Source organism: Stegostoma tigrinum, chromosome 45 (genome assembly GCF_030684315.1).
Source record: "Stegostoma tigrinum isolate sSteTig4 chromosome 45, sSteTig4.hap1, whole genome shotgun sequence".
Lineage (NCBI taxonomy): Eukaryota > Metazoa > Chordata > Chondrichthyes > Orectolobiformes > Stegostomatidae > Stegostoma > Stegostoma tigrinum.
In genome coordinates this window covers 14,213,967-14,239,055 of record NC_081398.1, presented here as the reverse complement: position 1 = coordinate 14,239,055, position 25,089 = coordinate 14,213,967, and the positions used below count along the sequence as shown (strand labels likewise).

At 51.2% G+C, this 25,089-nt stretch overlaps 1 protein-coding gene across 3 annotated transcripts in view; it reads right to left on the bottom strand.

Moving 5' to 3' along the window:
• Positions 1 to 5,201: 5,201 nt before the first annotated feature.
• The window catches only part of LOC125448683 (lysine-specific demethylase 6B-like), a 47,427-nt gene continuing 27,539 nt past the window's right edge, over positions 5,202 to 25,089 (bottom strand). For all 3 annotated transcript variants that reach the window (XM_059642701.1, XM_059642704.1, XM_059642702.1), the window contains 12 exons: positions 22,597 to 22,723; positions 18,189 to 18,294; positions 16,425 to 16,630; positions 15,553 to 15,629; positions 15,351 to 15,419; positions 14,466 to 14,614; positions 12,774 to 12,888; positions 11,379 to 11,566; positions 10,606 to 10,747; positions 9,620 to 9,746; positions 7,285 to 7,455; positions 5,202 to 6,574 (listed from right to left, as the gene is read on the bottom strand). In XM_059642701.1, the coding sequence (XP_059498684.1) occupies positions 6,548 to 6,574; positions 7,285 to 7,455; positions 9,620 to 9,746; positions 10,606 to 10,747; positions 11,379 to 11,566; positions 12,774 to 12,888; positions 14,466 to 14,614; positions 15,351 to 15,419; positions 15,553 to 15,629; positions 16,425 to 16,630; positions 18,189 to 18,294; positions 22,597 to 22,723 (1,504 nt within the window). In that variant the 3' untranslated portion in view covers positions 5,202 to 6,547. The remainder of the gene's footprint in view (positions 6,575 to 7,284; positions 7,456 to 9,619; positions 9,747 to 10,605; positions 10,748 to 11,378; positions 11,567 to 12,773; positions 12,889 to 14,465; positions 14,615 to 15,350; positions 15,420 to 15,552; positions 15,630 to 16,424; positions 16,631 to 18,188; positions 18,295 to 22,596; positions 22,724 to 25,089) is intronic.

Genomic DNA, 25,089 nt, shown 5'->3' with positions numbered 1-25,089 from the left:
TTGAACTCGATACCTCCACTAATGAAAGCTAACACACCATGCACCTTCTTAACAACTCTATCCACCTGGGTGGCAGCTTTTGGGGAACTGTGAACATGAACCCCAAGATCCCTCTGCTCCTCCACCCTGCCAAGAATCTTTCCGTTAACCCTGTATTCTGTTTTCAGGTTTTTCCTTCCAAAATGAATCACCTCACACTTTTCAGGGTTAAACTCCATCTGCCACTTCTCAGCCCAGCTCTGCATCCTTTCAATGTCCCTTTCTAACACAGAACAGCCCTTCGCACTATCTACAACTCGACCCATCTTTATATCATCCACGAACTTACTAATCCCACTTCTTCATCCAAATCATTTGCAAAAATCACAAATAGAAGAGGACTGAACAGATCCTTGTGGTACACCACTCGTAACTGCCACATTTCCCCCCATCCCATTTATCTAACTTAAACTCCACCTGCTACTCATTGGCCCGATGGCCCAACTAATCACGATCCCACTTACTCGGAGGAAACCTTCTTCGCTGTCACTAACCACCAAGTTTTTAAAAAAAATTAGGATTCCTGCAGTGTGGAAATGGCATTTGGCCTAACAGCTCCACACCAACTCTCTGGTGAGCATCCCACCCAGACCCACCTTCCTACCCTTTTCTGTGTACCCTACACTTTCCATGGCTAAAGCACCTAACCTACACATCCATGAATACTACAGGCGATTTAACATGGCTAATCCACATCTCTGGACTGTGGGAGGAAACCCATGCAGACACAGGGAGAATGTGCAAACTCCACACAGTCGCTCGAGGGAGGAACTGAACCCAGATCCCTGGTGCTGTGAGGCTGCAGTGCTAACCGCTGAGCCACAGCGCCACCCTGTTGTCATCTGCAAATTTACTAACCATATCTCCTATATACACATCCACATCATTTATATAAATGACAAAAAGCAGCACCTACAACTGCCCCAATCTCACTCTCACCCAGCTCCGACACCGCACCCTGAATCTGTAACTCTTATCAGTCTCTACACCCCTCTCTACGTAACTCTCACCAGCCTCTGTGACTCTCACAGCTCCAACACCCCTCCCTATCTGTGTAATTCTCCCCAGCCCCGACACTCCTGTCTATGTAACTCTGACCAGTCTCTATCGTCCTCCCTACCTCTATAATCTGTTCCAAAATCTCCCAATTCCCATCAGATTCCTATCACTGACTGTGCCATCAGCTGCCTAGGCCCCAGCTTTGGAACTCTTCTCTCTCCTCCCAAGATGGTCCTTAAAGCTGACCTCTCTAACTGGTACTTATGACTGAGTGTTAAAGCTAAAACATATATAACACTCCTGCGGGGCACCTTGGAACTTCTGTTGCGTGAATGGTGCTGTATAAAATATTGTGGGTTTAGTACGTGTTGCAATTACCCAACTAATGACATGTTAAGGTTAGCAGATATGTTGATTACATGATATTGAAGGGATCAGAGAGTTATGTTGACAGTAAAGTCCACAATTGTGGAATTGAAGCTCCAGCCCGTATCATAGTCATAGAGTCACAGAGGTCTACTGCATAGATGAAGATTTTTCGGCCCAACAAGTCTGCATTGGTCAAAAACAAGCAACCAGTCCAGCTCGTTCCCACCTCCCTAACCTGTTCCTCCTCTCACCCATCCCCTCCTCCCACCTCAAGCTGCACCTCCATTTACTACCTACTAACCTCATCCCGCCCCTTGACCTGTCCATCCTCCCCAAACTGACCTATCCCCTCCCTACCTATACTCTCCTCTCCACCTATCTTCTCCTCTATCCATCTTCGGTCCACCTCCCCCACTCCCTATTGATTCCAGAACCCTCACCCCATCCCCCTCTCTGATGAAGGGTCTAGGCCCGAAACATCAGCTTTTGTGCTCCTAAGATGCTGCTGGGCCTACTGTGTTCATCCAGCTCCACACTTTGTTATCTCGGATTGTCCAGCATCTGCAGTTCCCATTATCTCTGATCACAAATCTAACTATTCTAATCCCATTTTCTAGCATTTATATTTGTATGCCATAGTCACAGGTTGCCAGTTTGAAAATGTCCTATTTATCCCCAGTATCTGCTTCCAACTCTCCGCTTGCTCTACACAGCGAGTCAGTTCCAGGCATCAATCCTTCGGGACAATACTTTGGCTTCAGCGGGAACACAGTGTTGATTTCCCAGAATTTTTCCTGAACTGCAAGGGTTTTAACTACAGAGAGAGAAATTAACACACTAGGATTACGAGGGTCCCCTGGGATTGAGGAGGGTTTAGCAATGATTTAATCGAATGTCGACAATATGAAGGAGGATAGACAGTGCTGACAGAGGGAAACTGTTTCTGAGAAGCGTAGGATTAAGGGTCTGAACTCTGTAGCTGTGAAATAGAGAAATATTTCTACAGACAGGTTGAGAGGCATTTGTAACTCTCTTCTACAAATGGCAGTTATTCTCCAATCAATTTTTTAATCGTAAATCTGACACTGATTGCTTTTTGTCCAAAGCTATTAATGGATGGTAAAGCTGTCTCTTATGGAGCTAAGTAATCTCACTGAAACAGCGATCAAGCTCGTGGGGCTGAAATGGCCTCCTGTTTCTATGCTGCATTTGATGCCTTACCCTCCCCTGCCCCTGTTATTTTCATTATCATCCTTTACTGATTTATAAAACTTTCCCAAGCCTTCATAGAATCCCTACAGTGTGGAAACAGGCCATTCGGCCCAACCAACCCTTGGAGCATCCCACCCAAACCCATCCCCCCATAACCCACCTAAGCTACATCCCTGAACACTACAGGCAACTTAGCATGGCCATTCCATCTAGCCTGCACATCTTTGGACTGTGGGAGGAAACCGGCACACCCGGAGGAAACCCATGCAGACACGGGGAAAATGTGCAAACTCCACACAGACAGTTGCCCCCGAGGGTGGAATCGAACCTCAGTCCCTGGTACTGTGAGGCAGCAGTGCTAACCGCTGAGTCACCGTGCCACCTTTCAAGCAGACAATTCCTCTTGAGAGCATTACAAACTGCTTCGTTTAATGTAACATTAGGCTGAGTAGCCTGTTTAGTCATGGCTGTATGGGTGGAGCATATAATTACAAATGATTTCTTTAAACACCTTTCCACTGTCTCTTAGTTTCATATACTTTCTGAATCGACATCTGTTAGCACGCATACCTCTGTAGTTCACTTTAAATAAAGAATCCTAGTTTCAAATTTCAACACACTTTCCAACTCCATGAGATTCAATATCGTGATCACTCTTCCCCAGGGGATCCATCCTGGGTTTACTGATTAACCTTGTGAGATATTAGATCTAAAAAATTCTGTTTACTTGTTGATTCTTTAACATATCACATATCTGGAAAACACTCTGAAATCTCTTCCATTATCTCATCTGCCAAGCTTCTTTGGCTAGCTTGGTTTAGCCAGTTAAGTGAAGATTAAGATCCCCATAATTATCACATCGCCTTTGTACCATGCTCCTCTAACATTCTAACCTATTCCTTGTTCAAAATAATGATTACCAATAGGGAGCTGATAAACAGCCATCACCAGTGCTTGAAATTATAATTTTAAAAACTCCGCTAACCCTGATATTCTGAACTTTATCACTTCTTTTGTTGTTAGGGCCACTGGGAAGGTGATGGCATAGAGCAATTATCATGAGACTATTAATCAGAAATTCAGCTAGCGTTCTGGGTGCTTGGGTTTGGAATTTAAATTCAATTTTTAAAAAAATCTAGAATTAAGAATCTACTGATGACCCTGAATCCAGTGCTGATTGTTGGGAAAAACCCATCTGGGTCACTAATGTCCTTTAGGGAAGAAAACTGCCATCCTTACCTGGTCTGGCTCCTGACGCACAGCAACATGAGACTCTCAACTACCCTCCGACATCACCAAGAAAGCCAATAAGATCGATGGCAGCTCGGGACAGGCAATAAACGCTGGCCAGCTGAATGATAAACATAAACCTACTGCAGCAAGCTCAGCTTTGGCTGCTGTGTCATGGGATTGTTATTTGCAAAGAGTCAAGGCACGGGAGGAAGCTAGTTCACCTTTTGGGATGCAGAAGAGGAGGAACACCCGAAATGTTGACTGCTCCTTTCCTCCAGATGCTGCCGGGCCTGCTGTGTTCTTCCAGCCTCCTGTTTGTCTACCAAACAATTTTGCCCGCCTGCCTCATGGAGCATCTGATCCAACAGTTTCACCTGATCAGTTCTTCAGCTTGTCGAAGAATTTGAACATCAGGGTCACATATTCAGGCACAGTGCTGCTTTAAGTGAGCAGGTTGACAGGGACAGAGGTGGACGTGGGTAATGCACCCCCACCTTGAATCCAAGATTGAGAACATCATGTTTGGCGACACTGCCTTCTTCCCTTTCACCAGCCAATCGAGGGTGAAAAACGTCTCCCTCATCCTTGCTCCTGCCTTTTCACATGAAATTCGGGATTGTCCACCTTATCCGCCCTCTAGCCCAAGCGAGCTGTTTGAGCCTGGGGAGCATTAATGCGCTGGGATCCCTGCACAGCAGGAACGGCCCAAATGATATCCCCTCTGCATCCAGGGCGCAGAGTCTGCTCATGCCAGCTCCCACCCCTATCCCGAACAGACTGAGGCCACTTACCTCTTACTGCCCATTGATGAATGGCTCCAATGTCTGAGGCATGAGGTGGTGAGGAGATGGGCCCTTCGAACCTCGTGACCCAGTGGAGCAAGAACGTGGGGTAAATGGGCCCAAATCCGCACTCAGTGACGGGCCGAGTGCCCAGGGGAGCGGCTGCTCCAGTGAAAGGGGTGGGGGATTGGTAAATGTTCCACTTCAAACCAACCTTTTCACAGCCAACTCTGACCCAACCCCATCCCAAACCTACAAACAGCCCCTGACCTTACCTCAGCCGCTGCTAAAAAAAACGCCCATGTGACAAAACCTCACTGTTAAATCCCCATCCCCTCAAAATCTTCATGTTCCTCCTTTCTCCAAATAAATTCCCCACCTGGTTTCCCTGGGCACTTCAGGCCACTAGAGCCTGTGACTCCATCTTTTCCTAGTGGCATTCCCGCCCATCATTCCGACCTCCCCCTCACCCAACTGGACCCCCTGCAGTTGCAAACTTAGCCTCTCAACTTGAGGAAAACATTTTGCACCACCCCCACCCTCCCCAAGTGAGGGCGTGAGATGAAATAAAGTTTATCAAAAGCTTTATTATTCATGTCACACAAATTCACAAAGTTAAGACAGTTCTGGCTCAGTTTGTCTCAAACAGTGCAGTCAACTCCAAAACAATATTCTCATCATAAAACCCAAAAAAAAACAAAAAAAAGCTACCCTCCAACTCCGTCTTAAAACGTAACCTCGTGTTCTTAAAAAAGCCCCGAGCAAAATTTTAATTAGAATTAAAATAGCACACAATTCAGGAAAACAAACTCACTCATATTGAGTTCTCAGCTGCTCCTAACCACCTGGGAATGGAATAAAGGCAAGGCCAGTGAGGAACAGAAGAAAAGGGGGGAAAGACAGCAGGAGACAGAGAGAGGGACAGACAGACACACAAACAACAAGGCAAAATAAGAGATAGAGGGACAGGGAACAATGGAAGAGAGGCTAGGGGAATGGGGTAAGGGAGGGAGATGCCAAAGGGGAGAAGATAGATGTGACAAAGAGGGACACAGTCAGAGACAGAGAGAGAGAGAAAGAAAGAGAGAGCAGAAAGTGAGAGACAGAATGAGAAAGCGTGAGAGCATGAGACAGACAGACAAAGTCTAGCACACCAACCTTGTAGTTAGAAGCATTTTCCTTAACAAAACAATTTTTAAAAATGTGAAACCTTAGGGGAGACAAATAGAGTGAATAAATAGAGAATTTCATAAATAAAACCAAAACTGTACATTAGAAAAAAAACTTTTTAAAAAATGGAGGTAATTTGAATGATGATGTGATTGATAATTTAAAATGTGGAAATTTCACTGTGGGATCGTATGTCTAAATTAAAGTGACACCATACATAGAAACACATACAAGAAGCTACAACAAAAATAATTCTTGCTATAACCCGTATTTAGCAATCCAAAACCACTTCTTAATGCTTACATTTTTTTTGATAGGAAAAAGTTTATTTTTAATTCCATTTTCTTTCTCTTCCTCTTCCCATCTTCGAAGGCCAAAGTGGTATTTGCTGCAATGTCAAGTGACAGAGGTTCAAGAAAATTAACTGCCAATTGGCCGCCTCGGTGTCGCCAAATGCGGGGAAGGGGAGGGGCAGCCATCTTGTTGTTCCACCTGAGGAGGCGGCCATCTTGTTGTTCCACCTTGTGCGGCCAATCAGCAGCTGCAGCTGCTGATGATAAGGTTGAGTAAACACATAGTTGATTGGCTGATGCAAAGATCCGCATAGTGATTGGGCGAGCCCGGTCGCTGGTTGGACAGTCCATGGCAGGGGTGTTTGGTGGGGACAGAGGGTTGCAGTGCCATTGGACTGGAGAGGAACCTCAAACAGTGAGAAGCATTTGGTATGGCTTTTGAAGATCTCGTCATCTGGAGGAGCTAGACTGAGGCGCCTACGAGAGGAACAGGAATAGAGTGATTGAACAGACAGGCCTGACTCTCTTAAAGATCCCAAACCCCACTCCTGCTGTCCCCAACAACACCAAACGCAATAAATTAAACCTTTCAAATTCAGCCACCCTCACCATCTCTCCTTAATGCTGGCCGAAACAGGTATCCCAGCTAAGAGGCCCTCTTTGTGACTTCAAAGACAGCTCTTTAATCAAATAAGTCATTTCCCACTGCCTGCATTACCACCAATCACCACATGGGGCAGGCCTGAGCCTCTGTGCTTGATTTCACACCTGCATTATCACTGACCACCCCTTGGGGCAGGCCTGAGCCACTGGGGTTGATGACATTACCACTGGCCACCCCTTGGGGCAGGCCTGAGCTACTGGGGTTGATGGCATTACCACTGGCCACCCCTTGGGGCAGGCCTGAGCTACTGGGGTTGATGGCATTACCACTGGCCACCCCTTGGGGCAGGCCTGAGCTACTGGGGTTGATGGCATTACCACTGCCCCGCCCCCTTATGGGGCAGGCCTGAGCCACTGAGCTGACTACTGCCACTGAGAGGTACCATGCAGCACTGCAGCTCCCTGGCATCTCCTGGAAGGTCCAAGCTGTTTACAGCTTCCAAAAGCTCCCTGGGGTGGGGATGGGGGTGTTGATGTGGTCCCTCTGCACCCTGCCTCCCCTCCTGGCCACTCCACAAACTCACCAAAGTGAAATGGTCATAGACCTGCACCAGGTCTTCAATCTTGTACTGCTCCAGGATGACCACATTCTGCAATGGGGGGGTTCGCTGACGGGCACACTCCTCACAGTGCACTATGTAGGACTTCCGACTGCTGTTCTCACTCGTCACAAACAGGATGTTAAACACCTCCAGCTGCAAGGGACACAGGGACAGTCAGTGAGAGAGAGAGAGGGAGGGAGGGTCAGCAAGTGACGGGAGGGAGGTCTACGGAGAGTGAGAGGGGAGGTACGGAGAGAGAGAGAGAGAGAGAGAGAGGGAGAGAGAGAGAGAGGGAGGGAGGGAGGGTCCGTGAGTGAGCGAGGAGGGAGGGAGAGAGAAATATTGACTGGGGTAGTGCAAGTAGGGGAGAGAAACAGCGAGTGAGTGAGGTGGGGGGAGAGAGGAAGACTGAGAGAGAGAAAAAGAGAGTCAGTGAGTGGGGGTGAGTGAGACAGAGTGAGTAATGGAGGGGGAAGGTAGGGAGAATGAGTGAGGGGGAGGGACAGAGAGAGATGATCGGGAGGGCGAGAGAGTGAGGGAAGAGTGGGGCAAGATGTAGAGTGAGGGAGGAGGGGGCAGGATGTCGAGAGTGAGGGAGAGAGAGGAGGTGGTAGGGAGGGAGAGAGAGTGGGGGAAGAGGGGGACAGGATGTACAGATTGGGGGGGGAAGAGAGAGAGAGACAGATGATAGCGAGGGAGAGTGTGAGGGAGGAGGGGGGCAGGATGTAAAGAGTGAGGGGGAGAGAGAGAGGTGGTAGGGAGGAAGAGTGAGGGAGGAGGGAGAGACAGTGAGGGATATGGGGGACAGGATGTACAGAGTGAGGGAGAGAGAGAGGTGGTAGGGAGGGAGAGAATGTGAGGGAGGAGGGGGGCAGGATGTAGAGGGGGAGGGGGAGAGAGAGAGAGAGAGAGAGAGAGAGAGAGAGAGGTGGTAGGGAGGAAGAGAGAGTGAGGGAGGAGGGGGACAGGATGTAGAGAGTGAGGGGGAGAGAGAGGTGGTAGGGAGGGAGACAGAGTGTGGGAGGAGGGGGATAGGGTGTAGACAGTGAGGGGGAGAGGGGGAGAGGGGGAGGGAGGGTCAGCGAGTGAGGGGGGTATGGTGAGTGAAGGGTCTACGGAGAGTGAGAGGGGAGGTACGGAGACAGAGAGAGAGAGAGGGAGAGTCAGCGAGTGAGTGAGGAGGGAGGGAGAGAGAGAGAAATATTGAGTGGGATAGTGCGAGTGGGGGAGAGAAACAGCGAGTGAGTGAGGTGGGGGGAGCCTGAGAGAGAGAGAAAGAGAGAGTCAGTGAGTGGGGGTGAGTGAGACAGAGTGAGTAATGGAGGGGGAAGGTAGGGAGAATGAGTGGGGGGAGGGACAGAGAGAGATGATAGGGAGGGCGAGAGAGTGAGGGAAGAGTGGGGCAAGATGTAGAGAGTGAGGGAGGAGGGGGCAGGATGTCGAGAGTGAGGGAGAGAGAGAAAGGCGGTAGGGAGGGAGAGAGTGGGGGAGGAGGGGGACAGGATGTACAGATTGGGGGGGGAGAGAGAGAGAGATAGAAATGATAGCGAGGGAGAGTGAGTGAGGGAGGAGGGGGATAGGATGTTGAGAGTGAGGGAGAGAGTCAGAGAGGTGGTAGGGAGGGAGTGAGGGAGGGAGCAGGATTTAGAGAGGGGGGAAGAGAGAGAAGTGGTAGGGAGGGAGACAGTGAGGGGCAGAATAGACAGGTGGGGGGGGAATAGACAGGTGTGGGGGAATAGACCGGTGGGGGGGGGGGATTAGACACAGGTAAGGGGGTGAATATACGGGTGAGGGGGTGAATAGACGGGTGAGGGGGTGAATAGACGGGTGGGGGAGGGAATAGACGGGTGGGGGAGGGAATAGACGGGTGGGGGAGGGAATAGACGGGTGGGGGGGGAATAGACGGGTGGGGGGGGAATAGACGGGGGGGGGAATAGACAGGTGAGGGGGGGATTAGACACAGGTAAGGGGGTGAATAGACGGGTGGGGGGGGAATAGACACAGGTAAGGGGGTGAATATACGGGTGGGGGTGAATATACGGGTGGGGGGAATAGACGGGTTGGGGGGGAATAGACGGGTGGGGGGGGAATAGACGGGTGGGGGGGGGAATAGACGGGTGGGGGGGGGGAATAGATGGGTGGGGGGGAGGAGAGGTGGGGCGGGGGGGGGATCAGAGAGCAGGAAACAGAACACATATCAAGCCGAGAGTCTGTGTAGGGAGCGATGTCAGCAAGTGTGGGGTGGATCCTATTCTCAGGATGGGAATCTGTCCCGGCGGGATAAGGTGGGGTACAGGTCTCAGGGTTTCACTCCTACCTCACACTCATTGCAGTAATACGCTGGCTCCTCCTTGACCCGACTCTGGAAGATGATCTTCTTGCCGCTGTTGGTGAGTGAATCCCGCAGGAGCTGACACTGCTTCAGAGAGGTCATCAGGCAGAACCTACAAACAAGAGGGCACAGCTTCAACTCTCCCTTCATCACTGGTCAGGAGCAGTCTCGGGCGGCCTGCTGACCCACCGGCACGCTGCTGGGTCAGCGTGTTAGATATTGCATTTCCATATCGCCCTTCATCGTCTCAGGGAAACCCCTGAAGGACGGCTCTGAAGTGTTGTCACAGGAACCCCCAAATCCCCAGGGGCAAAGGCGGTAAATCTATCGACAGATCGATTGCAGGAGATCAAGAACTTGGGGGGTTGTGTGCAGCAGAACCACCATAACACTGCAGATGGGCCGAATGGCCTGTTTCTGGCTGATACATTGTGAAAGAATCACAATTCACTTTATATTGGGATTTTCAACAGACAAAGAGCTGAAATAAATTAAGTGCCAAACTCACAAAATAATGAGACAGAGTTACCTAGGAAAGGCACGTAGGCGTCCAGAAGCAACGCTTAAACGGCAACAGGCATAAACTGGAAAATACTACACTGTGATGGGAGACAGAAACACAGAGAGAGAGAGAGAGAGAGAGAGACAGAAAAACAGAGACAGTGTGACAGAGAGAGACAGAGAAAAAAGTGAGTGGGTGAGAGAGAGACAGACAAAGAGAAACTGTGTGTGTGTGAGAGAGAAAAACCGTGTGTGAGAGAGAGAGAAACAGAGACTGTGCGTGAGAGAGACAGAAATAGAGACTGTATGTGTATGTGTGGGAGAGAGAGAAACTGTGTGTGTGAGAGAGAGAAAAACTGCGTGTGAGAGAGAAAGAAACAGAGACTGTGCGAGAAAGAGCGAACGAGAGAGACACAGGGAGAGTAGGCTGTTTAGGTGGAGGGAGGGAGTTTGAATGTAGAGCAGCTTACTTGATCATTCGGTACAGGTCGGGGTCAGTGATTTTAACAGTGCGAGCTGCATTCCAGCTGACGTGGATCATGGGTACAATCGACTTCACTTTTTTCACTTTGTTCCACTCGTATCGTTCGAGAGCGAGCTGGTACTGATAGGCTGCGGGCAGAGACAGTGTGTGAGATGGCGAGGACCCAGCACTGCTCACTGGCACTCATTAACCTCACTACCTGGGGAAATCCCTCACAGGCTCTCCCACCACATACACAGTTCAGGGGAATAGTCAGGGAGCAGGGGTCACTAAGTCCCCAAATTCCTGAGAGGGACTGGGAGAGAGTGAGAAAAGTGGGCCCTCCCAATCCATTCACCTAACCCCAATTCCCATTATCCCAGCACAGGGTTAGATACAGAGGAGAACTCCCTCTACACCATCCCCTTCAAACACTCCCAGGACAAGGAGAGCACAGGGTTAGATACAGAGTAAAGTTCCTTTTACACTGTGCGCCAATTAAACACTCCCAAGACAGGGACAGCACAGGGTTAGATAAACAGTAAAGCCCCCACTACACCGTCACCCACCAAACGCTCCCAGGACAGGGTTAGATGCAACATAAAGCTCCCTGTACTCTTATAAACTTAAAGTAAAACTCCCTCCACAGTGTCGATGAGTCCCAGGACAGATGCAGCACAGGATTAGGTGCAGAGTAAAGCTCTCTCTACAACGACCCCATCAAACACTCCAAGAGCAGGTTGAGGTGCAGGGTCGCGTTCTTCGGGCACTGACACTAACCAGTGAGGGGGCCCACGTTCCAGGCGATGTTGTTACACCATCCGGTTGCCTGTACCCAGTGCACCGTACCGGCATTGATCCAGACCAGGTCTCCCGGCCGTTGAATGAAGCGGTAAACGGGGATCTTGGATGCGTACAAGTCATCCAGGACTGGCCACCATGACCCTGTCAGGTAGTCGACATTGTGCCTACAGCAAAGAGAGGGGAGAAGACGCTGTGTGTCACTACAACATTCACATCAGGAACACCCCGAGAACATCACTGCCAACATCAGCCGTTCATTGTCATGCAGCAAACCTGGCACCAACACTGTACACAGCAAGATCCCACACACAGCGATCACACATTGACCAGGTGATCTTGCTTGTGAAACATAAATGTACATACAATGACATTAAGAACAGCCCCATCTTGTTAGTGACTGCAGAATCTTTGACATCCACCCAGGACGGCAAAAATGGCCCTCAATTTAATCTCTCATCTAAAATGAATAACCCCAAACTGTGCGGCACTCCCTCAGCACTGACCCTCTGACAGTGCCCACTCCCTCAGCACTGACCCTCCAACAGTGTGGCGCTCCCTGAGAACATGACAGAGGGTGTGGAGGAGACTTCCACAAATGGTTCCAGGGATGATACTGTATGCAGTTTGTTCTCACGGTGCCTGCTGGGTTTCTACCCACAGTCCAAAGATGTGCAGGTTAGATGGAATGGCCATGCTAAATTGTTTGAGGTGTGTAGGATGTGCAGACCAGGTGAGTTAGCCATGACAACTGCACATATATGCTGGGTGCAGATTCCATTGGCAGAATAGCCTCTTTCTGCATTATAGGCAATCTAAAACAACAGTATTGAAGCAAGAGGCTGGGTTCAGGAAGCTGGCCTTGTTCTCCTCAGAGTGCAGAGGAATGATGGAGACTTGTTCAAGGTGGGGCGTGTCAGTGTGTGTGCCTGTGCATGTCTCAGTGTGTCAGTGAGTGTGTGTAAGTGTGTGAGAGCGAGTGAGTATGCAAGAGTGAGTATGCAAGAGTGAGTATGTGAGAGTGCGAGAGCGAGAGTGCGAGAGCGAGAGTGCGAGAGCGAGAGCGAGAGTGCGAGAGCGAGAGTGCGCGAGAGCGAGAGCGCGCGAGAGAGAGAGCGCGCGAGAGAGAGAGCGCGCGCGAGAGAGAGCGCGCGCGAGAGAGAGCGCGCGCGCGCGAGAGAGAGAGAGAGAGAGAGAGAGCGCGCGAGAGAGAGAGAGCTGCGGCGAAGAATGGGAGAGACTAGAATGGTGTACAGAGAGCTGGAATGAGTCAAACCTGCCATGTTCCAATGACTGTACTGTGAGTGACAGCATGGCATGTTTGAGACTTCAATGCACACCTCCCGAGTGAGGACAGCACAGAAGGTGAGTTACCTGTCACAAAACTCACTGATGGTTTCCCAGTAAGCCTCTGGTACAGCAAACCACTCGCAGTCCCCAGGACCGATGTTAATATTCACTGAACAGAAATTGTTATTCTCCTGGTGGCCTGTGCAGGAGAGGGTACACAGTGAGACACAGTTCAAACGGCCAAGCAACCTCACATCTAGACACTCCCATCGAATCACCTCATAGGCATCATCATAGCCTTTTAAAACCTTTCTTTGTACAAAGCACAAGACATCAGTAAAACAGCCGAATGGAAAAAGGAGAAGGGCATGAGATTCAGATAAATTAGGGGTAGGGGGAGGTTATTCACACCCTCCAGGCAACTTCAGAATTCGGTCAGTTCAACGCTGATCTGGCTGTGGGTTCCATGGTACTTTTCTGTGTCTGTCCCCAAACTCAAATTCTCATTGATCTATCCTACTCGGCCTTAAATATATGCAATGATCCAGCCTCTACTGACCTCTAGGGGCAAGTGCATTCCTAGCACTGAGGGGGGGGAAAAACTCCTCATCACATCTTAAAGACTCCTTACATTTAAACTGTAGCCCCCTCACACCGACCCTCCCACTCCAGATGCCCCGACGACGGGGACAGGCCTAAACTCTCAGCTTTCGCCCAGGATTCAGCCTGAGTGAACCTATTTCTGAATTGGCTCCAACGTGAGTCTATCCCTCTCCAAGTGAAGAGCAGAACAGTACACCTGGGGCACTTTCAGTGAGGCTCTACATTACTTTAGCAAGACTTCCCAACATTTACACTGCATCCCCCCTTGCAAACGAGGCCATTTGTCTTCCTAACTGATGTACACATTGACGCTTCTTTTGATTAATTTACAAGGACACCCAGATCCCTCTGTAACACAGCATTTCAGGGTCTGCGTTGATAATACTCTGCTTTTCCATTCCTTCTGCCGAAACTCTCGTTTTTCTACATTATTTTCCATCTGCCAAATGCCCACTCACTGGCCCAATATAATAGCCCTTTGCAGGGATTTTGTATGCTCTGTGTAACTTGCTATCCCACCTGGTCTTTACACTGTAAGCGAGTTTAGCTACAATCGAACTGGTATATTCACTCAAGGCTCGAATGTGGATCCTAAACAGTTGAGGCACCAAAGCTCCAACCTGAAAACTAACAATTTATTCCAATTCTCTGTTTGGGGTGGCCAGTCCATCGTCTATCCAGACTGACATGTTTATAGAATCACAGAATCCCTACAGCGCGGAAACAGGCCCTTGGCCCCACATGGTGCACAGGGCATCCCACCCAGACCTACTGACACTTCCCTGAACACTTTTGGCAATTTAGCATGGCTAATCCACCTTAGCCTGCACACCTTTGTACTGTGGGAGAAATCCAGAACACCCAAAGGAAACCCATGCAGACACAGGGAGAATGTGCAAACTCCACACAGTCGCTTGAGGGTGGAATTGGACCCGGGTTCCTGGCGCAGTGAGGCTACAGTGCTAACCGCTGAGCCACCGTGCTGCCCCACATCCCCACTAGGATGGTGAGCTTGAGTCCTTTATGTGACACCTTCTGAAAACCTAAATACACCAAACTGATCCACCTTTTAAATGCACGCAGACCTGTCAGAAACTTTAAGGGGGGAAGGGGAAGGAGTAAGGGAATGGAGCTGTGGGGAGGAGGGGCAGGGTGTCCCACAGACTGCCTTACCTGGAGTTCGGCTACCTGGAACTTTCATATAGAGCTGCACAGTGTTCATGCCGTAGATGGTATGTCCCACATGGCTCAACATGTTCCCATTCGACGAGACACGCATGAATGCTGGTAATTTCAGCAGCTCCTGTAACTGCGGCTTCCAGCTGGTCAGGGGGAGCAGAGAGAAACGGGGAGGTAGGGCGCAACAGAGAGACATACAGCATTAACAACGGCATTAATCAGAGTGCTCTGGGCAATTTACCACCTGTTTCTAACCCCGTGCTGTCCCTGTCCCTGTCTCTGGGAGTGTTTGATGAGGGACAGTGTAGAGCGAGCTTTACTCTGTATCTAACCCCGTGCTGTCCCTGTCCTGGGAGTGTTTGATGGGGGACAGTGTAGAGGGAGCTTTATGCTGTATCTAACCCTGTGCTGTCCCTGTCCTGGGTGTGCTTGATGGGTTCAGTGTAGAAGGAGCTTTACGCTGTATCTAACCCCGTGCTGTCCCTGTCCATGGGAGTGTTTAATGGGGGACAGTGTAGAGCCAGCTTTACTCTGTATCTAACCCCGTGCTGTCCCTGTCCCTGGGAGTGTTTGATGAGGGACAGTGTAGAGACAGCTTTATGCTGTATCTTACCCCATGCTGTCCCTGTCCTGGGACTGCTGCTTGGAACACTGGGTGTCTGATACACAGTGCACCCTGTCAGCGAATTCCTGATCCAAACAAGATCATGTTGAAGTGTAAATTCTACATCCACCTCGCTAATCGACTAAGTGTGGCGTCACACTGGGGCTAACTCTGTCCTCACCTGACACTGAGCAGCATCCTCCTGACCCCTACCACACTCCCCTCATTACTTAACTACAGAAAGAAGCCGCAGACGGGCAGCAAGGCTCACTTACAGTTTCGGGTCCGACAGATCGATGTTGGTCCCGAATTTGATGACCTTCAGTGGTACCTTCTGTCCGTTCCTGCAGAGGAGGAGAGAGCGTTAAAGGTATACAGAAACTAAAATGCCGGAGGGAGGGAGCACATCCCCCCCCATTCCTGTCTCCAGGGCACTGTGAGAAACACGAGGCCGCTCTGTAGATACGATGTTTGTACCTGTGGACTGTCTCTGGAACTTCAGTGCATTTCTCTGGCTCAGGCTCCCCGTCATCCTCATCACTCTCCTTGTCTTCCTGTTGGAAAAACGACACCAGGTAAGGGGTTACTCAGTGGTCCAAAGACTGGGCCATAATCTGTGCGCCTTCAGTACCGGTCCCCCGAGCGCCTTCCTCCATCCCATCCCACCAAAGATATCGCCATGTTAACAATGCTCCCAAGATGTTTTCTGGCTGAATATGCACCTCCCTCTAACTTGCTCCTTACTACAAACACCTCACCCCCTCGCATGCAGTCTGCTAAATTTAATGTTAAATTCCAGCAGGGACAGAATTTCCAGCTCAAATACAGACCGTTCAGCCCATCTGTTCCATGCTGGTGTTCCTGCCCCACACACACCTCCTCCCACTCACATTGTCACCTCCCCTATTGGTATGCCTTCCTGCTCTTTTCCCTCTCAAGCTTTCCCCCTTCCATGTGTTGGTGCTATTCTCCTCTCCCATTCCCCGCAGGATCGAGTTCCGCAATTTCCCCCACTCTCTGGGCGAAGATTTTTCTCCTCAATTCCCAATGGGATTTGTTAGGGACAGCCTGAGTCCTGGTCTCCCCCAAAAAGGTGGAAGCATCTTTTCTGTGTCAACCCTGTCGATGCCCCTCTGTCATTTTAAAGACCACCATCAGGTCACCCAGCCTCCCGAGGGAACAGCTCCATGGCTCTTCAGCCTTTCCTAGTCGTTCTCCCCCAGCTCTGCAATCACCCTTGCAAAGTTTTACTGCCAAGCAGCCTCCCTCTCATTCCTGACCCTGTACCCTACAATTTGACCTCTGGCCCTTGTCTGAGGGGCAGGGACTGGGTGGTAGGCAGAGCTAACCTGCAGAGACTCCTGGAAGGACGAGGCCTGGTACTGGGCGTACTTGGCAATGGTGGTGTGGGAACGGCTGCTCTCGCACGGCCAGGTCTGGTTGCCTCCCGAAGGGTCCCAGTTCTCATCTGAGGGCTGCTGCAGTTGTGTACGGACTTCGACCGTATGCTCCCCATTGGCTTCCACCAGCGTCTTCGTTGAGAAAAGGCCCAGATCTATGGGTGTGTGTTGTGGGGTTACGGAAGGACGTTAGTTTCAGGGGTGCAGGAGAAAGGGAGAAGAGCATTTGAAACAGATCCAGGCAAAAAAAATCCAAGCCCGGCCAATTTTAATTCACCTTGCCCCATGCCCAAACCACGCCACTCCCAAAATGGCACAACACTGAGGAAGCATGTCCCTACCCACCCCAGCACACACTGTGAATGGCCCTGCCTACCTCACACACTCTCCCCCTTCCATGCAGTTGCCGCTCTCGGCAGCCTCAAGTTGCCAGAGATCTCTGGGGCACTGGGCGTCGACAACGTCCTGGAGGACTTGAGCCATTTTCAAATTTCTTCCACGGGATGCGGGCATCTCTGACTGGGCCAACATTTATTGTCTGCCCCCTTGGTTGACCTGGAGAGTGCAGTGGTGAGATGCGGACCACATGCTGTAGGTAGGCCCTTTGGGAGGGAATTCCAGGATTTTGACCCAGCGACACTGACAGAGTGACAACATATTTCCAAGTCAAGATGGTGAGTGGGAGAGAAGCTTGCAGGGGGTTGGTGTCCCCATGTATATGTTGCCCATGTCCCTCTAGATGGTAGAAGCATGGGGGACATATCAATGCAGGGCTTTGCTGAAGAGTCAGTACAGAGGAATGAAATCCTATTGTCACAACTATCACCCACACCCCAATCCAGCCCACCCTGCCCTGTGACCAGAGCTCAGGGTCAGGAAACAGGCTGACCTTTCACCTCCCACCAAGATGACCTCCCAGCTATGCCGAAAAATGATGGAATGTGACCTACCCGAACCTCTGGGGACCACAAATCACTTCGCAGCCGAGTGTCACATCGTGGGGACCACCCCCCAATCCCTAATTGTGGTGGAGGGAACGTGACAGCTAAGCAGCGCACAACCAGATCCCACAATCAAACACGCGCCCCGGACCCAGGTCACCTGTTTCTCCCAGGGTTGGTTGAGGGATAAGTATTGGCCGCAGTGGGAAAGCTGACCTTTAGACACACTCCCCACAAAATCTCTCCTGCCTTCTGTGCAAATATTGGCTGTGGGCTCATTTACAGTCGCCCAAGGGGGGATGCAGACAGGGCCTTAGTCACTCGGTCCCTCTGACGGAGTGGCACTCCCTCAGTGCCAATCTTCATCAGGGCCTCAAACAATGCAGTCACAAAGCCCCAAGTTCCTGACTTCATTTTCCGTGGAACCCACCGGGCTTTTTAGAAAGTCTCTTGTTAAGAAAAATATCAGGGGGTGATCCACTTAAAAACCAAAATGAGGCAACATGTTCTCCCACAGACAACCGTGAGAATTTGGAAATCTTCCTGAAATGGAAGCAGATTCCTTGAACATTGTTGGGGCAGAGGTGGACAGATTCTTGATAAGTGAGGGGCTGAAACATTGTCAGCATTAGGTCCAGCAGTCAGATCAGCCACGAGCTGGCTGAATGGGAGGGCAGGCCCGAGGGGCTGAATGGTCTACTCCCACTCCTTACTGTTCGTTTACACACACAAACAAACCCAAACACACACAAGCACACACACAATTACTCACTCAAACGGAGAGATCCAGCTAGGCCCCTTATCACAGTGATTGGTGTCTTCGGGTCTGTACAGAACTGCTGAAGTACAGGTGAGAATGCATCTCGCTTGCTCTCTAACTGCGATAGATTGAAGAACAAAACAGAAATAAATGCAAAAGTCACTAACGCAGCTAAATTCTACAATAATGATCTGCACAAAGGGCTCCCCCTTTCAAACAATCTCAAGGGGTGGGGGGACGGGGTGCGGGGGGAACACCAGCTCCTGTCTCTCTCTCGCTCTCTACCCCCAGTGGAGGCCAGGTCAGACAATGCCTGTTTTACCCTCGGGACCTGTGTCAGAATCCAAGGCAACAAGCACTGGCACGTCTATCGCCTCCCCGAGGTAGTGAAATATTGCCAGGGAGTGTCACCAAACAAGATCTGACACTGAGTCAGAAATCCAATAAGAGGGCTCACCCCTACCGAGGGCAATTAGGGACAGACAACAAACAGTAACCCAGCCAGCAACACAGAGAGAGATAAAAGGAGATCTCAGTGCAGTGTAACAGCTAGAGGGGGTTACAGGGATAGGGAGGAGGTGGAGGGGGTTACAGGGATAGGGAGGGGGTGGAGGGGATTACAGGGATAGGGAGGAGGTGGAGGGGGTTACAGGGATAGGGAGGACGTGGAGGGGGTTACAGGGATAGGGAGGACGTGGAGGGGGTAACAGGGATAGGGAGGACGTGGAGGGGGTTACAGGGATAGGGAGGACGTGGAGGGGGTAACAGGGATAGGGAGGAGGTGGAGGGGGTAACAGGGATAGGGAGGAGGTGGAGGGGGTTACAGGGATAGGGAGGAGGTGGAGAGAGTTACAGGGATAGGGAGGAGGTGGAGGGGGTAACAGGGATAGGGAGGGGGTGTAGGGGGTAACAGGGATAGGGAGGAGGTGGAGGGGGTTACAGGGATAGGGAGGGGGTGGAGGGGGTAACAAGGATAGGGAGGAGGTGGAGGGGGTTACAGGGATAGGGAGGAGGTGGAGGGGGTTACAGGGATAGGGAGGACGTGGAGGGGGTTACAGGGATAGGGAGGACGTGGAGGGGGTTACAGGGATAGGGAGAGGGTGGAGGGGGTAACAGGAATAGGGAGGGGGTGGAGGGGGTTACAGGGATAGGGAGGGGGTGGAGGGGGTTACAGGGATAGGGAGGGGGTGGAGGGGGTTACAGGGATAGGGAGGAGGTGGAGGGGGTGGAGGGGTAACAGGGATAGGGAGGTGGTGGAGGAGGTAACAGGGATAGGGAGGGGGTGGAGGGGGTTACAGGGATAGGGAGGGGGTGGAGGGGGTAACAGGAATAGGGAGGGGGTGGAGGGGGTAACAGGGATAGGGAGGGGGTGGAGGGGGTTACAGGGATAGGGAGGGGGTGGAGGGGGTTACAGGGATAGGGAGAGGGTGGAGGGGGTTACAGGGATAGGGAGGACGTGGAGGGGGTAACAGGGATAGGGAGGGGGTGGAGGGGGTAACAGGGATAGGGAGGGGGTGGAGGGGGTTACAGGGATAGGGAGGGGGTGGAGGGGGTTACAGGGATAGGGAGGAGGTGGAGGGGGTTACAGGGATAGGGAGGGGGTGTAGGGGGTTACAGGGATAGGGAGGGGGTGTAGGGGTAACAGGGATAGGGAGGAGGTGGAGGGGGTTACAGGGATAGGGATGGGGTGTAGGGGGTTACAGGGATAGGGAGGAGGTGGAGGGGTAACAGGGATAGGGAGGAGGTGGAGGGGGTTACAGGGATAGGGATGGGGTGTAGGGGGTTACAGGGATAGGGAGGAGGTGGAGGGGGTTACAGGGATAGGGAGGAGGTGGAGGGGGTTACAGGGATAGGGAGGGGGTGTAGGGGGTAACAGGGATAGGGAGGAGGTGGAGGGGGTTACAGGGATAGGGAGGTGGGGGGGGTTACAGGGATAGGGAGGGGGTGGAGGGGCTGGAGGTGTTACAGAGATAGGGAGGGGGTGTAGGGGCTGGAGGTGTTAGAGAGATAGGGAGGGGGTGTAGAGACTGGAGGAGGTTACAGAGATAGGGAGAGGGTGTAGGGGGCTGGAGGGGGTATAGGGGCTGGAGGGGGTTACAGAGATAGGGAGGGGGTGTAGGGGCTGGAGGGGGTTACAGAGATAGGGAGGGGGTGTAGGGGCTGGAGGAGGTTACAGAGATAGGGAGGGGGTGTAGGGGGCTGGAGGAGGTTACAGAGATAGGGAGGGGGTGTAGGGGGCTGGAGGGGGTTACAGAGATAGGGAGGGGGTGTAGGGACTGGAGAAGGTTACAGAGATAGGGAGGGGGTGTAGGGGCTGGAAGAGGTTACAGAGAGATGCTGGGTGGTTATGAAGAGAGTATTTTTTTCTGTCTGCACCATTAATCTGTATTAGACCAAATGCTATCTAATACAAAGCATCATATGGGCTCATAATTGCTCACTGTGATGCCTTCCTTAGCCGAACAGCCCAACCATACTGGACACGTAGATGCACACACTCTTGATGGATGGTGGATAATGATCATGGGATAGTGTAAAAAATGACGTCTGTTGTAGAGTGTGTGTGTGTGTGTGTGTGTGTGTGAGAGAGAGACAGAGAGAGAGTGTGTGTGAGAGGCAGAGAGGGAGTGTGTGTGTGTGTGTGTGTGTGTGTGTGTGTGTGTGTGTGTGTGTGTTTGTGTGTGTGTGTGAGGTGCAGAGGGAGTATGTGTGTGAGTGGCGGAGAGAGTGTGTGTGTGCGCGCGCGCGCTTGCGCAAGAGAGAGTGAGAAAGAGGCGGAGAGGGAGAGTGTGTGTGTGAGAGAGGTGGAGAGGGAGAAAGAGTGTGTGTGAGGCGGAGAGGGAGAGAGAGAGAGAGTGTGTGAGAGAGGCGGAGAGGGAGAGCATGCACGTGTCTGGCGGACAGCGAGAGTGTGTGTGTGAGAGAGGAAGAATGTGTGTGTGTGTGTGTGTGTGTGTGAGAGAGAGAGAGAGAGAGAGAGAGAGTGTGTGTGTGTGAGAGGCAGAGAGGGAGTGTGTGTGTGTGTGTGTGTGTGTGTGTGTTTGTGTGTGTGTGTGAGGTGCAGAGGGAGTATGTGTGTGAGTGGCGGAGAGAGTGTGTGTGTGCGCGCGCGCGCTTGTGCAAGAGAGAGTGAGAAAGAGGCGGAGAGGGAGAGTGTGTGTGTGAGAGAGGTGGAGAGGGAGAGAGAGTGTGTGTGAGGCGGAGAGGGAGAGAGAGAGAGTGTGTGAGAGAGGCGGAGAGGGAGAGCATGCACGTGTCTGGCGGACAGCGAGAGTGTGTGTGTGAGAGAGGAAGAATGTGTGTGTGTGTGTGTGTGAGAGAGAGAGAGGCGGAGAGGGTGAGTGTGTGTGAGAGACAGATGGAGAGAGAAAGTGAGAGAGACAGGCGGAGAGGGAGTGTGTGTGTATGAGGTGGAGAGGGAGACAGACAGCATGTATATGTATGAGAGGGACAGAATGAGAGAAAGTGATTGAGAGAGAGTGCGTGAGTGTGAGAGAGAGTGTGAGAGTTAGAGAATGTCAGTGAGAGAATGAGAGAGAGTTAGAGAGAGAGAATGAGAGTGAGAGAGACAATGTGAGAATGAAAGAATGTGAGAGTGAGAGAGACAATGTGAGAATGAAAGAATGTGAGAGTGAGAGAGACAATGTGAGAATGAAAGAATGTGAGAGTGAGAGAGAATGTGTGAGAGAGAGAGAATGTGAGAGAGAGAATGTGAGAGTCAGAGAGAATGAGACAGAGAGAATGTGAGAGTGTGTGAATGTGAGTGAGTAAATCTGGGTTTGAGGCAGTCTGGGGGTGAGTGTGCATGTGAGAGAGTGAGTCCGTGTGCGCCAGTGCCTGTGTACGCACATCAGTTGTGAAAATTCCTTGAACAGTCAGGAGCAAACCCAGGACAGTTACAGTGACACCCTCCTGAGATTCTCGTTCCTAAACACAGGAAGAACTGAAGTGAGTCACACATACACCTCCCCCCCAGCAGTGCCTGGGAGAAGGACTGTCCCTCCCATTTAATAGGCTCATTGACTTTACTCAATGTCCACTGAATGCCATTTCAATATGGTGACCCTCAATCACCTGGCTGTTCAGCTAAGGGGACCATCACAGGAGTATCCCATACTCAGTCCTGCGGGAGGTATTGGTGACAGATGATTGGCCTCCTATAAAAACATGCCACATTCCTACCCCACCCCACCCCACTGCTTAGACAGCCCCTGGAGGGAAGGCGATCCTGGTTTTTGAGGATGTGGCTGTGGTGGGGGACAGGAGATTAGGGGTCAGGCAGGAACACGCGAGGCCAGACCCAAGGCACCTATGAGGGGGGCTGGGGGCCTCGAGCCTGGATACACAGCTGGAGTGATGTCGGGGTGGGAGGTGAGAGAGAAGGTGAAGGAGGGTCAAGCAAAGGAGGGACGGGACGTACGTAAATGCTGGGCGTCGGAGGGTTGAGTTTATCACGGACGGCCTGTTGCTCTGTCAGGCAGCCTGGCTTCACTGAATGTGCTGGCAACACAAACGAACTCATGAACTTCCCCTTTAGCTTCGTGGACCTGGAACACAGAGAACAACATGTGGCTAGTTAACTGGGGTAGGCAGCACTGGTCTCAGTACATCTAGATTAGGAACCAGTGCAGAGTGTGTATTTGTACATGTGTGTCCTATGTGTGTCTGCCCATGTGCATGTGCGTATGATCACATGTTGTGTGTGTATGTTCCTGTCTGTGTGCAGTTGCTGTGTCTCTGCCAGTGCATATAGACGGGGTGTAGTGGAGGAGCATGGACAGACAGGAATCAGAACGGGTGGGGAGAGAAAGTGGGTACTGAGACCGGCAAATACAGATTTACTATTCATACGCTCACACTCCGTAACCCCTCTCCCCCACCATCTCCCCGTGTTACTGACTGTATCTGTGCTGATGTTAATCCCTCTCCCTCACACTGTCACTCAGTAACCCCTCTCCCCCCCAGCGCCCTGTGTTACTGACTGTATCCCTACTGATGTTAATCCCTCTCCCTCACACTGTCACTCAGTAACCCCTCTCCCCCCCAGCGCCCTGTGTTACTGACTGTATCCCTACTGATATTAATCCCTCTCCCTCACGCTGTCACTCAGTAACCCCTCTTCCCCCCCCAGCGCCCTGTGTTACTGACTGTATCCCTACTGATATTAATCCCTCTCCCTCACACTGTCACTCAGTAACCCCTCTCCCCCCCAGAGCCCTGTGTTACTGACTGTATCCCTACTGATGTTAATCCCTCTCCCTCACACTGTCACTCAGTAACCCCTCTCCCCCCCAGAGCCCTGTGTTACTGACTGTATCCCTACTGATGTTAATCCCTCTCCCTCACACTGTCACTCAGTAACCCCTCTCCCCCCCCAGCGCCCTGTGTTACTGACTGTATCCCTACTGATGTTAATCCCTCTCCCTCACACTGTCACTCAGTAACCCCTCTCCCCCCCAGCGCCCTGTGTTACTGACTGTATCCCTACTGATGTTAATTTCTCTCCCTCACACTGTCACTCAGTAACTCCTCTCCCCCAGCGCCCCGTGTTACTGACTGTATCTGTGCTGCTGTTCATTCCTCTCCCTCACACTGTCACTCAGTGACCCCTCAACCCCAGCGCCCTGTGTTACTGACTGTATGTATCTCCACTGAAAATGCACAGAACTGACTGCAGTTATTAACAACAAGAACGGACGTTGCTGGAAAAGATCAGCAGGTCTGGCAGTTCTGAGGAAGGGTCACTGGACCCGAAACGTTAACTCTGTTTTCTCCTTCACAGATGCTGCCAGGCCTGTTGAGCTTTTCCAGCAACTTTGTTTTTGTTCCTGATTTACAGCATCCGCAGTTCTTTCAGTTTTTACTGACTGCAGTTATTCTTAGTTATTCGGGTGTTCTAGGCTAGGTTTGCAAAATTAGTGAACAATATTAAACACAACATGTTGCAAACTGTGTGGAAGATACTTTCAAACATCAAAAGGACAGACAGAGGCTGGTGAAGCAAGCGGAGAGGTGTCAGATGAAGTTTAACACAGAGATGTGTGACGTTTCCCATGTTGGTTCGAAAAATATTAGAAGATGGAACGACAGAGGTCGAGGGGGGGACCTGATAGAGGTCTACAAGATTACGAAGGGCACAGACAGACTGGACAGTCAGAAGCTTTTCCCCAGGGTGGAAGTGTCAGTTACCATGGGCTACGGGTTTAAGGTGCGAGGGGCAAGGTTTAAAGGTGATGTACGAGGCAGGTTTTTTTTACACAGAGGGTGTGGGTGCCTGGAACTCGGTGCCGGGGGAGATCGTGGAAGCAGATATGATAGCCACTTTTAAAGGATGTCTTGACAAATATATGAATGGGATGGGAATAGGGGGATACGGTCCCCAGAAGGGGTAGGGGCATTCTCGTTGTGATTGGCAGCATGTCGGTGCAGGATTGGAGGGCCGAAGGGCCTGTTACTGTACTATAATTTTCTTTGTTCTTTAACACAAAATAGGGATACAATTCTATAAGTGGTGCAGGGTAGAGGGAGTGGGGTTGAATATGGTCAGGATAATTAAAAAACTGTGAATAATACCTCCACAGGGTCACAGACGAGAAGAGCAAGGGGGTGATGCTGAACCTGTACCAGATGGTGATTCAGGCCCAGCTGCAAGATTGTGTCCAGCACTGGGCCCTACACTTCAGGAGGATGTGCAAAAGTTCAGGAAAATGGCTCCAGGGATGAGGACAGATTGGAAAACCTGGAACTGTGTTCCCTTGGAAAAGACCGACAGGAAATTTGATCGGGGTATTTAAAATCAGGAGTCGTCCTTGGAGAGAGTCAAAAGGGTGACACTGTTCCCACTGGAGGGAGGATGAAGAAAGAGAGGGTCGAGGTTGGGAATGTGCTGCCTGAGAGTGCAGTAGGGGCAGGG